Genomic DNA, 15,146 nt, shown 5'->3' on the forward strand with positions numbered 1-15,146 from the left:
TTTTACTGTAGCATTTTTACCGTTTTTTATCGTTGAAATCACGGCCATTTTTTACAGTGTAAGAGACTACCTGAAAATTTGTAGTTTCTCTATATATTTTTAGATTGGTTAGGTATGGTTGAATTTCTTCTTTGTGTATACATCTAAATACATATTTATATATGTTTGTATCATACCTGTCAACATTGGGATGTGAAAATAAGGAATACCCCCACACCCCCTCCAAACAAAAGAAAAAATTCCCAAAATTACTAAATATGTTCATCTGGAGCTGTTTCATTGTAAATAAACAGTTGAAACTGCAGGCCTGGCTCCCTTTTGCTGGGTGGGCAAAAGGGGGCATTGCTGCCTCAAAGTTTTCATAAAGGATTAAGTCACTCAAAACTGAAAATTCATTCTGTCTTTAATTACTAACACTCCCGTCAGCAGCCTAATTCATTTCATGTTTTGTTTAACTAATTCTATAAATACAACTCTCTTGAGCTCTAAAGGGAAAAAAGTGCAGTTTTAGCAGAGACGCAACTGGCAGTCATTTTCACGTTAGTTTTTCAGTTAGGGTTTAATATTAGAGTAGCCTAATATAAATGTTCAGTTGGACACTGCACAGTCCCACAGTAGTCTACACTATTAATAATATTATAATTTATTATATTCATTATCATTAATATTATTCAAATTCAACTTCCTTTTTAAATGTTTACTTTCCTTTTTGAAATCGCTAAAGCACAATTTTACAGTTGCCAAAAAGAAACATTCCATTAAAGATGATCTGCCTGTGAAGTCAAGTTTACAGTGTTATAAATGAAAAATTTATATACTGCGTGAGTAAGTGAATTTGCTGTGGATCAAGCTCTCACATGCGCTGCAGATAGGCTAAATGATAATCTTTTAAAAATAGGTAATTAAGGCTATACTGCTATTTGCCCAAGCAAAATTAAACACCAGAAAATATACTGTAGGCCTGGCTAAAATACAGTTCGCATATCGATTTTATTTTGAATTGTAGCTCATGGCCTTAAAAATACAAATGTAACCTGAAAACAATTATTATTAAACAATTATTATTATTATTAAATAAATAAAATGACGGGAGGCCTAATGGTTTATGGTGGCGTTTTTACCAATGCCAACCGGACAATTTCACAAGAAAAAAAAATTCACTCATGATAGCCTAAGATAAATCTTTACTTTTATCTTTAAAATTATAATAAAGGTTATATAGCCTATTGAATTGTGTATTATCAATGCCAGAATTATCAATAATAATTGTGATTTTTTTTTTTTTTTTTGAGGTAGGTAGACAGACTCTGTTTTGCTACACTAATGCCTTAAAATGTAACTAAGTAACACATTTAGCTACAATTTTTTTAATGACATTAGATTGTAACATTTACTTTTTCCTAACATTGATAAATGATTGGTTGGTAAGACTACATGAAGCGTGATGACTCGGTGATGCTGATTTTACTATATTTATTTACCAGTTATACGAATAGTCTAACCATGGGTTAGCTTGCATGTGTGTGCATAGTTTAATGTCTTTACCTAAAATGTTAAACATTAAGATTATCTAAAATGAAACAGAAAGAAATAATGGAAATAAAATCTAATTTAAACCACTTGTTTGGCGCTGAAGCCATGATCCGTCTGTGTTTATGTAAACGCTATCTTTGCATAACCTTCATTGATAAAATCAGTAAAAGCAAAAACTGTACATATTATTATTATTATTATTATTATTATTATTATAATTATAAAAAGTAATAATAAGTAATAATAAATATTAAGTAATAATAAATAAGGGAACAAATAGTCTTAATGAAAGTAAAATACGGGAGAAATGTGAGGGTTGACAGGTATGGTTTGTATATGTGGGTTATAAAATAGAGTGGCAATTATATAAAAACTTCTGTACAACAGAAAGTTTCAGTCGATGACATTCTCACTCAAGGAAATGTCAAAGTAAAGCTGTACGGGTCTTTACCAGAACATGTAACCTCGTTAGAAAGTCATTCCATCATTCCAAGTTCATAATAGTCTGAAAGTTACTACCCCTAATTTACATCACGTGACCCCGCTTTAAGACAGAGCTCACGTGTATGGTCTGGCACAGCCTTCATGTGGTCGCATACCCGCGCACCTCTCAAAAATATAACTACACTTTACGACGACACTTGCCGCAGTCTTTATGATTGGTTGGTTTGATAGTGGCAACGAGCACGGATGGCTATATGTAATAAATGAGAGAAGGTAGTGTGTGTTTCCTTCAGTTATTTTAAAATCAAGTAATGAACCCTTTTTTCAATAATCTCTCATTGGTAATATGTAAACATATTTACTGTACAAAACTTGTAGGTGAACTATGAGGGCAAAATAAATAAATAAATAAATAAATAAAATAATTGTTCATTAATCATAATCGATTTAAAATGTTCAATTAATTGATATTTTGATTTTTGGCCAAGTCGTCCAGCCCTAAATTATTTTATCTCTCACTCAAATCATCCTTAGAAATGCCACACAGTTTTCATTATTTATTTATTTATTTATTTATTTATTTATTTATTTATTTATTTATTTATTTATTTATTTATTTATTTGGTTTTTATTTGTTTGTTTGTTTGTTTGTTTATTTGTTTGTTTGTTTGTTTGTTTGTTTGTTTGTTTGTTTGTTTGTTTGTTTGTTTGTTTGTTTGTTTGTTTGTTTGTTTGTTTGTTTGAAATTTAAATGAGAATGTTAGAATGGATTATGTAACACTGATATGTAATTGCTGATAAAAAATTCACCACACCATCACTGAAATAAACTATATTTCTAAATATATTAAATAAGTAAACAGTTATTTAAATCATAGGTGACCCAGGATCACATGAAAGCTGAATAAATAAGTTTCCATTATTGTATGGTTTGTCAGGAATAATAGTATTTGCTTGAGAGTTACGAAAAATGTATATATTGAGAAATCACCTTTAAAGGTGTCCAAATGAAGTGCTTAGCAATGCAGATTAATAATTAAAAGTTGGATTTTGACATATTTACAGAAGGAAATTAACAAAATCTCATCATGGAACATAATCTTTACCTAATATTCTAATGATTTTTAGCAAAAAACGAAAAATTGATAATTTTCTATCAATGTATTTTTGGATATCCCCACAAATATATCTGTTCAACTTACCGTAAGACAAATAAATGCAACCTTGGTGAGCATAAGATACTTCTTTGAAAGACATGAGAAACTTGAACTCCAAACTTTATATCAGTAGTTAATTATTTGTGCTTTATTTAGTTATTTAATTGTACCTACAATAATATTGTCGATCACTATGAGAATAACCCAAACTGAATTTTGTTTCTCTTTCCCTGTAGATCATTGGTACGATCCCTCTGATGCCCAACTCTGTAGGACCTTCCAGCCAATCAGGGGGCGGGACTTCCTCCCTGCAGGTCCAGCCAATCACTCCACAGCTGCTGACCAACGCACAGGGTCAGATTATAGCCACTGTGATCGGCAACCAGATCCTGCCAGTGATCAACACCCAGGGAATCACACTGTCACCCATTAAACCTGGACAGCAGGTACAAAACATCTGGCTATTTCTGCGCAGAATTTTGAAAAAAAAAAAGTCTGCAGGTTTAAGTGTGGTTAGATTTACAACACAATTCTGTGCACAAAAGATCGTGTTTTGAGTGTGCAAACAATTCTGTTTTAAGTTAACAATTCTGCATGCAATAGATCCTTTTGTTGTGCATGTAAAATGGCTTGTTGCACAGACATTAACATTTCTGCATGCAAATATTATGTTTTGAGCATGCAAAATGCCTTGTTGCAAAGGCATTAACAATTCTGCATTCAAAAGATCATGTATTAAGCATGCAATATGTCGTTGCGAAGGCCTTAACAATTCTGCCTTCAAAAAATTGTGTTTTGAGCGTGCAAAATGTCTTGTTGCATAGGCATTAACAATTCTGCATTCAAAAGATCATGTTTCAAGCATGCAAAATGGCTTGTTGAATGCGTCTTAACAATTCTGCATGCAATAGATCCATTTATTGTGCATGTAAAATGTCTTGTTGCAAAGACATTAACAATTCTGCATGCAAAAGATCATGTTTTGAGTGTGCAAAATGGCTTGTTGCATGCCAATTTAAAATTCTCCATGCAAAAGGTCATGTTTCAAGCAGGTAAAATGGCTTGTTGAATGCATGTTAACATTTCTGCATGCAAAAGATCATGTTTTGAGCATGCAAAATGGCTTGTTGCACAGGCATTAACAATTCTGCATGCAAAAGATCATTTTGAGCATGCACAATGTCTTTTTGCACACTCAACATGATCATTTGAGTACAGAATTGTGTCGCAAATCTACCCCATATTTATGCAGAATGACTTTGAAAGTAACTAAAATGTTGACACATGAACTAAGAAAGTGCTTTTAATTATGGTTTACAATAAAATTATAACCACTTGTTTGGTAAACCAAGCTAAAGTAAATCTCTCATATGATATATCACAATGGTAATTCACAGTGCTTTGCATAAATACAAATAAAATAAAGAGGTATAAGAAAATAAAAACAACAAAAGACAGAAAAATATTACTTTATAAACAGTATTGTAGATATTCAATTCAGTTCACCTGTATTTGTATATGTATTTGTATATATTTTACAATGTAGATTGTGTCAAAGCAGCTTTACATAGAAGATCATAGTAAATTGAAACAGTGTAGTTCAGTTTTTAGTGTTTAAGTTCAGTTCAGTTTAGTTCAGTGTGGTTAATAATCACTACTGAGAGTCCAAACACTGAAGAGCAAATCCGTCAATGCACAGCTCTACAGATCCCGAATCATGCAAGCCAGTGGCGACAGCAGCATGGAAAAACTTCACCAATTGGTAAAAGTTAAGAATTAAAAAAACTCGAGAGAAACCAGGCTCAGTTGTGCACGACCATTTCTCCTATGGCCAAACGTCTTGTGCAGAGCTGCATTCTAGGCGCCGGAGGCTGGAGAATTCTGGACCTCAGCGAAGACTCGTCTGTCCCTGGAGTGTCACAGGAATCAATCTCATGCTCTCCACTCCTCCATGACCACCACAGCAGATGCTCAGGATACGGCCTGGTCCAGAATTATGGAAACCTTGGGATCGTCTTGTTGCTGGTCTTGGATCGAATCAGTGGCGCTGCATAGTCTGAGGGCCTCGGGATGAGTATCCCCAGGTGGAAATAGAGAATAAAGAGAATAGCGTAGCGTAGCTGCGGTTCATAGTGTATATAAACGAGATGCGTGGAGTATATTCTGGTATCACACCGCTAAGTGGTGCACTGAGTGTATGCTTTGCTAAAAAGATAGGTTTTTAATCTAGTTTTGAACTGCAAGAGTATGTCTGAGCCTCAGACATTATCAGGAAGGCTATTCCAGAGTTTAGGGGCCATAAATGAGAAGGCTCGACCTCCTTTACTAGACTTTGCTGTTCTAGGTACTACCAGAAGCCCTGAGTTTTGAGAACTTAAAGAGTGAGTTGGATTGTAGTGAGACAGAAGGTTGGTTAGATAAACAGGAGCTAGATTATTTAAAGCTTTATAGGTAAGAAGCAATATTTTAAAATCAATACAAAACTTAACAGGCAGCCAGTGTAAGGAGGATAATGTACTTCATCGAAACATTTGTATTTGATATTATTCCTGAAATTAATATAATGATGCAATAAACATATTTTAAACACATTTATATAAGTAAATATGTAGACTCAATGATGACCTCAAAAATCAATGTTTTTTTATAAGAAAAGATTTCATTTAACTATGATTACTTAATAAGACTGATTAAAAACTACTACGACGTATTGATGTGATTTATATATTAGGAATAGTTTACCAAATAAAAAATATTCTGTCATGATTTACTCACCCTCCACTTGTTCCAAACCCATTTGAGTTTCTGTCAAACTCAAAAAATATATATTTTGAAGAATGTTGGAAAGCAGAAACAAGGCTTTACCATTTAATTTCTGATTTTGATTACCGGCATTCTTCAAAATATCTTCTTTTGTGCTCAACAGAAAAAGAACCAACCTGAAAATGAGCAAATGGTGAGGAAATGATCATTTTGAGCTGAACTTTATTTTAAATACAGTGCAAAACATGTAATGATCAACAAAGTTTAATCTAAATCAAAGTCAAAAAACAACAATCAACCCCCTTTAATAAATAATCAAAAGAGTAGCAAGACTACATGTTTAGAGAGTCTAACAACAGCACAAAATGCATATTATCGCTCATCCAACCCTATAATCTCCAACGGTCACCTATAAAAGCATCTATAGGTCAACTTCATTTCTGTCGGAGCAGCTGTGTGTCATATTTACTGGAACGTTTGATCGTGGACGTAAACGCAGTAATGCATTTGTAATAATGTTTATGGATTTGTCTGTGTCTCAAATTGACTCCCGAACGTTTTCGTGCAGCGATAATTTATGGCTGTCAAACACGGTGGCGGCAGAGAGATCCACCGAAGCTGGGTAATTCTCACAGACCTGTCGACAGTTCTGACAGTGTGTGCAACACTACTGACATCTCTCAGCATCCAAAGAAAAAAACACACAGACACACACACACAAACACACACGCAAACACACAGAGGAGAATTAATAGTGCAAGAGAACAGCAGAGAGAAGCCAACCCACTTTTAGACAGATGAGACGCTTGCTTTCTTGAAGAGTAGAGATGCAGCATCTACAAGAGGCGCTCGATGGTGCATAAAACATGAAAATGTATGGTGCCGCAGTCATGCCACATTGCCCATAATAATGACTCATATTGTAGCCACATAATTTTGATTTCTGGGCTCAGTAAACGTGCGTGTTTTTCCTTTTTCCGTGTTAAGGTTTTTGGGTGCCGAATAGCCTGATGGTTCTTTTGTGTATACTTGAAAGTATCTGACAGCCATGTTCAATGAGATATTGTACGGGGAACGAATGCAAGCTCTTGCATCTTACAACATATAAATAATAATACACAAGCAAATGAGGCCACATTTGCGCTTACTTATAAAAACAGGCTCAACAGTTTTGTCGTAAACTACAACATGCTTTCTCCTGAAGCTGAAGTTAATTCTCTGTAGTTTGTTTTTTAGATTTAATGTAACTTACAATGCAATGTAACTTAAATTCAGCAAACGGGCCATCGAAATAAAGTATGACCTAATAATAATATGAATATGAATAATGATAATAATAATTAGTAGTCCCATTTAATTATTTAAATTTTGTCAGTCAGAATGAATTGTAATAATCAATTTTATGCCATTAATACAGTTGATTGATGTAAACTTGTACTGAACTTAATAAAGCATCAAATAAATGGTAAGCCATATGGTTTTATGTCAAAGTACCATACATTTCAGGTTTTTTTCAGAGTTTTATCATATTTTCACTGCTGTTCCAACGTTTGGGGTTGGTTTGCTCACTAAGGCTGCATATATATTTTATAAAAAACAAAAATAAGAACATTTATTTTTACTATTCACTATAATCTATAAACATTATCTTTATTGTTGGTGTTGAAAACAGTTGTGCAGTTGTTGTTGTTTAATATAAACATGACATTTTAAATTATAGAAATATAACAATTTAAATCAAATTGCTGTCACATTGCTGCCCTGGCCCTCACTCCCTACTTAACTTACCACTTACTACTTGGCAGTAGTATTTGTAAAGTGGTTATATTTACAATGCTCAGCATATATAAGTACACCCCTCAGAAATCTATCTTTTAAATTCATATTTTTAATAGGAAGCTATACAATATTAAACTTGTGCATATACATTAGATTAGTCAGTACTGAAGTCAAATCTGGAGCTTATCTAACAAAATAACTTACAATAATGGTCCAAAAACTAGTACACCCAAATTTATATGTTATAGAAAAATATTAAATACAAGTTTTAAAAAGAGGAAAAATGAAAAAAAAAAAAAATCAATATTTTGCTTGAATTTAATTGTATTATCTTTATATTTCTAAACATGTTTGGTGACTAAAATTTTTATTTTAACAAATGCATGTGTTTAATAAATATATTTTGTTTAAATGCACCAAAATACATTGCCTATATTCACTGAGAAATGGATAAAAATACGAGCACTGAATATTGTGTTGCTTTACTATATGTGCACAACTAAACACATGTATTTCCACAGCTGTCGCAGACCGGCCAGACTCCACAGGCTCCTCCTGTGTCCCAGCCCAATCTGCTCCGTATGCCTCACAGCCAGAGTCCCCTCCGGCAAGCCTCTTCCTCCTCCTCAACATCCTCATCCTCGTCCTCGGCTCTCAGCGTTGGCCAGCTAGTCAGCAGTGAGTGTGCATTAAATTAGTTTTGCTAGTTGCTCAAAGTTCTTATTGAAAATAAATTGAAACAACGCAATTCTTGTTTGTTTTTTTTTTTGGGTTGGGGGGGGGGCAACTTAATTGTTTTATGTTCCATCCACTTAAATGTGTTAAGTTATATCTACAGCATATATGAATTGTGGAAACACTCACTTTTTTACAGTGTATCTCTACATGTTCACTGATCCAATTATAGCACACGTAAACACTCTGTTTACGCAAGTAGAATGCTGTAAATCTGCTTCTAGATGTTTTCGCATCTCAAAAATATGCTCCTTTTTCATTCCCCTTTTATCAGATTGCAGTTGATTCTGTCATCCAGCTGACCAAACTGTAGACCTAATGAATGGAAGGTTGTTTGGAACGGCTTTGGCCTCCAAAAGCACCACATATAAATCACTCCCTCCAGGCTGTCAGAGCCACGGCGGCCCTTTTAAAAACTGTTTTACTTAGATAAATTCTCATTTGTCACAGCCAATTGGCCTAAAACCATCTGCAATGGAGTTTTAAATCCAATAAACAGGAAGTTGCATTGATCAACTTGCTGTGGATATAAGCAGTGGACTGTTGCCTCTTTCTTTTTTCAGATTTGTTTTGTTCAAAACATACACAATACCTTTAGCATTCTCCATTCATTTCTTCGGTTTGCCGCTGTGGCTTAGCTCCCCATGCCAGATTGTGTTTGCCGCCACGTCTTTGGCTAACGTTAATTCCCCAGAACATGTGTTGAATGGAGGGAGGGAAAAAAACACAGTCTGACTGACCCCACAACCAGCATGTTCAGCTCAGATGGAGTAAATGCTGTATTTCCAAGGACTATGTGTGTTTTAGTTTTGGAGAATACTTTTTTGTGTTTTCCTTGTTTTATTTAATCAAGTTGAAGTCATAATAGCATTATAGAACCACGCGGTTGGGCTTTGTTAAAGGGATAGTTCACCCTAAAATTTAAATGTACTCACTATTTACCTCAAGTTGAGTCTGTCTTTCTTTTGTTGAACACAAACCTACATATTTTAAAGAAAGAAATGACATCTATATGGAAAAACAAATGCCATGGAGGTTAAAGATACTGTTTTTTAACCTACATTTAAATCGAAAAAAGTATATAATATATAATCTTGGTCACACTTTATTTTGATGATCCGTTTGTTTATTTAAGTTACATTGCATCTACATGTTAACTAATTCTCATTAGATTATAAGAGGGGTTAGGGTTAGTGTAAGATGACATGTACTTGCAAAGTTTCTTATAGTCAGTTAAATGTCTGTTGAAGGAGCAGTATCAGCAGATATTAAGCAGACAGTCTACTAATACTCAAATGAACCATCAAAATAAGGTGTTACCAAAATATTTTGTGTTTAAAAGAGGAAAGAAACAGGTTTGTGAAAAGTAAAGGGTGAGCAAATGATGACAGATTTTAATTAGAATTTTTTTGGTGAACTGTCCATTTAGGACATAAAATAAATCTGTCATGGTTATTGTAGGAGTATGGTCAAAAATAATAATAATTGTAATAGCTAATAGTTGTTTAAAAGTTTAATAGTTCATAGTTGAATACAAAATAATGGTGTGCCTTTACAAATTCATACTAAATCATCATCTCGAGGTCAAAACACAAAAATGCTGCAGGTAACAGAAATGTTCAATACTGCACAGGAGCAAGTTCAGGTTTCAGCATCTGATTTGCATATTAGGAGTGACAGGGTGCTGGTTCAATAGATTTGGACTTTAAATACAGCTGATGGATTTTTTTAATAATTCATTCATAATGACGTCCATGAATTATTTAGTCGACCAAACTTTTCGCATGTAAGCAGGATGTAAGACCACCTGGCACTGATGTATATTACCCAATCACCTTTTATTAACCTAAAATGCGCAAAAGAATAAAGTCAAAGTGGCATTTTGAAACTATAGAGCCTGAAGTGCTAAACAAATCAAACAAAGAACTGATCCTCTGCATATCTGTGTCTTTTATAGCAAAAGGACCAATGATATGGGGTAAAAATGAATATGCATTGCTTTCAGAAATGACTCTAGCATGCTATTCACTGAGGCATTCACTTGTGATGTGTAATTCTTGGCTTGCCTAATAAGAACAGATTTTAATGCAATGTTGATTGTACTGTCCCTGGGTTTCACACTTACTATTACCATATACAAGCCTATAAATCAGAAACCATGTCTAAAAATTGTCAGTGGAAAACAGCACAATACTAATAGATGAATGTAAGCTATTTGGACGTCATTCTTGTAAGTTGAAGTATAACAAAAGTACACACATGTTCTGATTTTACTCTTTAAATACTTCTGTGATATGACATCATACATATGCAGATAGTCCAAACAAAAACATGAATGCAAGACATTTACGGCCCATTCACACTGGGCAATGCTTTCTATTCACTTTGAATGGGTGACGTCTGGCATTGCTGAACTGCATTGTAGATCCGTCAGTGCCGCTTCAGTGGCATAGAGTGGAGAAACTATGACGTCAAATTGTATGCAAAAACCCGGAAGCAAGTTAGCATTTTAGCAGTTCCGGTTCCCTCGACCCAAAGTCAATGGGTTTTTTCAATGGGATTTCGGTTAAATCGGTTAAATAAGGTCCGTGGCTAACTCATACTCAAGATACTTTCACATTTTATTCTTTGACATAAAACACAACAGTTACAGCACACTCTTGATTTTTTAAATTGGTTACGCTTCTTTAAAAAGACGGTTGCTATCAAGTTGCTAAATGGGACTACAGGTGGTGTCGGAGACATTATACGTCATAGAGCTGAACTGGTCTGGAGCACAGCTCGCTTCAGTTGGGCAGTTAGATTTGTCTGTTATTTAAGTATTTTCATGAATAGTATTTTATAGTTTAGTATTTTTTCCAATTAGGAATTCATATTGTGTCTAGATAATGACTTCACTTTTAAAGACCATCAAGACAGATTAATTTGTTGATCATTTATTTTAATTTAAAAAATATTATGAAGATACTGCTTACCAGTGCAGCCTGTCTCGTTCCCGCTCTCAATAATGCAAACATGTGAATATATGTGGAAAAATACATACATTTTAACTGTCAATTTAACGTGATCAATACATTTTTCGTCGTTTTTTTTTCCTTCATCTGAACACATTTAACTCTGTCATAACTGCAGTATTTACACTCCTTCTTAAAATTTATAGCATATGTGACTGTATGGGCTGCTTTTTGCTGTACTTCGTGACAAATAAGAATATTCAGCCAATCAGATCGCAGTATGCAAATACACCAGCTCAGACAGGAGCCGATTGCTGACTAATTTCATTGGCTGACGCTGCTATGACAATCGCATCAGCCCCAACTTCAGACACGCCTTCTGTTGACGCTGAAACCCCATGTGAAATTAAAATATTTGGGTTTAAAAAGACTTAAAACTTGCATTTGCATAGAAAAAAGAACTGTTGCGGTTGGTAGCAAAAAAAAAGCTGACACAGTTGCAGAAATGAACAATACAAAGGGGTTAATTGACGGTATTAGGCACAAGTAGACAGACAAGGTCCAAACAGTAGGGGCAATAACCCAGGGAACCCAGTGGCATACCTGTCAACATTGGGATGTGAAAATAAGGGATAATGTTCATCTGGAGGGGTTTCATTGTAAATAAATAATTAAAACGATCAGTAATATGTTTTATTATTATTATTATTATTATTTACAAGTTTAAATAAATATTATACATGAGAAAAGGCTTCAAATAAATTAAACAGTTTAGCCTATTAATATTAATAGTGCTTATAAAGAAACTGAATCGTTATCAATTCTCATGAACCTTTTCTTCACTGTATAATTTGAACAATTCTGATTAAAGAGCAACGAATCAATCTCTCAGATTTTTCGTTTTATTACATTAAATAACGGAGGTGTCACTCTTAAAATGCACAAGTCTATAATGAAATCATTCAATTGCTTTCCTAACTGTTTATGCTCATTTAAGACTAAATTTGTTGTGTTTAAAAGAAATTCAATGATTACTTTATGATGTGGATTTGTCTGTTCAAACACGCACCCAAAACCCAGCGTATTCACTTTTTACTCTGCTTCTAATCACATGTACAGAATCTATTTGGGGAAACAGTGTCTATTTATCACTGGAGCTCGTCTGACAGTCACACACCGCTTACATGAACTGTTTTGAGGATTGCATAGGAGGGACGAAGGTGCCTGTAATGGAAAGGAAGGGAATCCCACAGTTTTTATATATATTTCTAAGTGTTTTCATGCCTAAATAAAATGAAAGCACAGAACAATTTCACATTTAAAAGCAAAGGGGCGTCCCCTGGTGGTTATTGCCACCCTTTGATTGAAAACACGGGTGAAATACATTTACGGGATGATAGCGGGATAGAACTGTAAAATATGGGAAAATATCTGGAAAAATTAAAGGGTTGACAGGTATGCAGTGGTAGGTATATGACTGGAACAGTACAAGACAAAACAGCAAGCAGGCAGCAATAATATACAAAATATATTAAAACTAATCTAAAGAGTGTGAGTGTGAGAGTGTGAGTGTGTGTGTGAGAAATCAAATATAAATACTAGAAAGAGAACTACACTGACTTATATAATAAAACAATAAAATAAAACAGAAATGAAATCAATCAAAAAGACAACTAATATTACAAGACTAGGACTGACAGAAAAATAGAACATAATGGTTCTAATGATAAACGCAAATCAAAGATCAGAACACAAATTTAAGTAAACACTAGGAACAAACAAAAGAAAGTAGTAGCTACAAACAAACAATAAGTAGACAAAAGAACTAGAACAGGCAAGACAAAATGCTCAGTAAGGATACAAATCTAGGATAAAAGACAAGCTCACATAGAACGAACCAGCAAAGGAATGAGAACACACAGCACAATATATAGAACAAAGCACACGAGGGACAGGTGAAAACAATCAGGATAACAAGGTCTAAATTAGAGAGTGGGGTAACTGAAAATAAGGAGGAAAGACCAGAGGAGCACATGGCCAACACAAATTAAGGCAAAGCAATGTAAACAAGCACAGGACAAACAGGGAAGCATTAAACACAGGACAGACAAGACTTGTAGGTTGGGACCATGACAAAAGCAAAAAAAGAAACAACCGTAACAGAAACCTTACATTCTTTCCAGGCAATGAGTCTTTGTGAATGGAGAGTCAGATTTGTTCTTTTCTACCGTATTACAGACCCCCAGACTGCCCCCAGTGAAGTGGATGGTGTAAACCTGGAGGAGATTCGAGAATTTGCCAAAGCGTTTAAGATTCGGCGTCTGTCTCTGGGTCTGACTCAAACTCAGGTGGGCCAGGCACTCAGTGCAACTGAAGGTCCAGCCTACAGCCAGTCTGCCATCTGCAGGTATGGAGCTCTATCAGCTGCCAAATATGTCAAAGATTACCTGAAAGTAAATATGTATTACGAATAGTACAATTTTATGTAATTATATGTAGATTAAGTAAAAAATGAATGAATGCATGGATGAATAGATGGACCGACTATAGATATATGCATGTATGTATGTACAGTATGTATGGATGGGTGGATGGAAAGACAAACAGACAAAGCGGCTTTAAATATATGGATAGATGGATGGATGGACTGACTATAGATGTACAGATGAATGGATGAACAAATAGAGCAGCTATAGATATATGGATGGATGGATGGACGAACAGATAGAGTGACTATGGATGGATGGATGAACAGATAGATATAGCTACTAAAGATATACTGTATAGATGAATGGATGAACAGATCGAGAGACTATGGATGGATGGATGGATGGATGGATGGATGGATGGATGGATGGATGGACAAACATATAGGCCGACTATGGATATATGGAGGGATGGACGGTTGGATGGATGGGTGAACACATAGGCTGACTATAGATATATGGACAGATGGAAGGATGGATGGATGAATAGAGGAACCGATAGAGCAACTACAGATGAATGGATGGATGGATGGATGGATGGATGGATGGATGGATGGATGGATGGATGGATGGATGGATGGAGGAACAAATAGAGCAACTATAGATGGACGGATGGAGCGATGGAGGGATTGTGGGATGGATGGACAAACAGACAAAGCGACTATAGATATAGGGATGGATGGATGGATGGTGGAACAGATAGACAACACTATAGATGTATGGATAAATAGAAAAACAATAGATATAGTTAAATAGGCAGATAGATAGATAGATAGATAGATAGATAGATAGATAGATAGATAGATAGATAGATAGATAGATAGATAGATAGATAGATAGATAGATAGATAGATAGATAGATAGATAGATAGATAGATAGATAGATAGATAGATAGATAGATAGATACCCCATTTCTATTTAATCACTAATAATTAAGATGTAAAAGAGTGATGTTAAACATTGATAACCATCCGCTTCACAGTAAATGTCATATACATTCATTTTACTCCAGTCTGTGCCTTCACTGGTCTCTGCACTGTCTATATGAGAAGATTCAGTTACTAATGTAAAATACATCAGCTGTGGTATTACAAGAAGCACTTAAACCACTTAATAATTTCTAAGGTCCATTGCCGTGTATTCACATGGCATTTAGCTGAAAGGAACTTGACAGGCCTTGACTTTTATTAAAACGTGCTGTTCCACAGTGCAGCAGCGACATGAATTTGGTTATAAACTAGAACATTATGTAGCATGAGGAAATTAAATATTTAACATCTTCATTAGAGTGCAA

General features: G+C 34.7%; 1 protein-coding gene across 1 annotated transcript in view; it reads left to right on the forward strand.

The window, feature by feature from the left end:
• Positions 1–15,146, forward strand: part of pou6f2 (POU class 6 homeobox 2) — a 200,640-nt gene that overhangs the window by 171,815 nt on the left and 13,679 nt on the right. Inside the window, exons 7-9 of the mRNA XM_056451160.1 lie at positions 3,371–3,580; positions 8,198–8,354; positions 13,604–13,772. Coding sequence (XP_056307135.1) covers positions 3,371–3,580; positions 8,198–8,354; positions 13,604–13,772 — 536 coding nt within the window. The remainder of the gene's footprint in view (positions 1–3,370; positions 3,581–8,197; positions 8,355–13,603; positions 13,773–15,146) is intronic.

The sequence above is a fragment of the Danio aesculapii genome, chromosome 24 (assembly GCF_903798145.1).
Source record: "Danio aesculapii chromosome 24, fDanAes4.1, whole genome shotgun sequence".
NCBI classification, from domain to species: domain Eukaryota; kingdom Metazoa; phylum Chordata; class Actinopteri; order Cypriniformes; family Danionidae; genus Danio; species Danio aesculapii.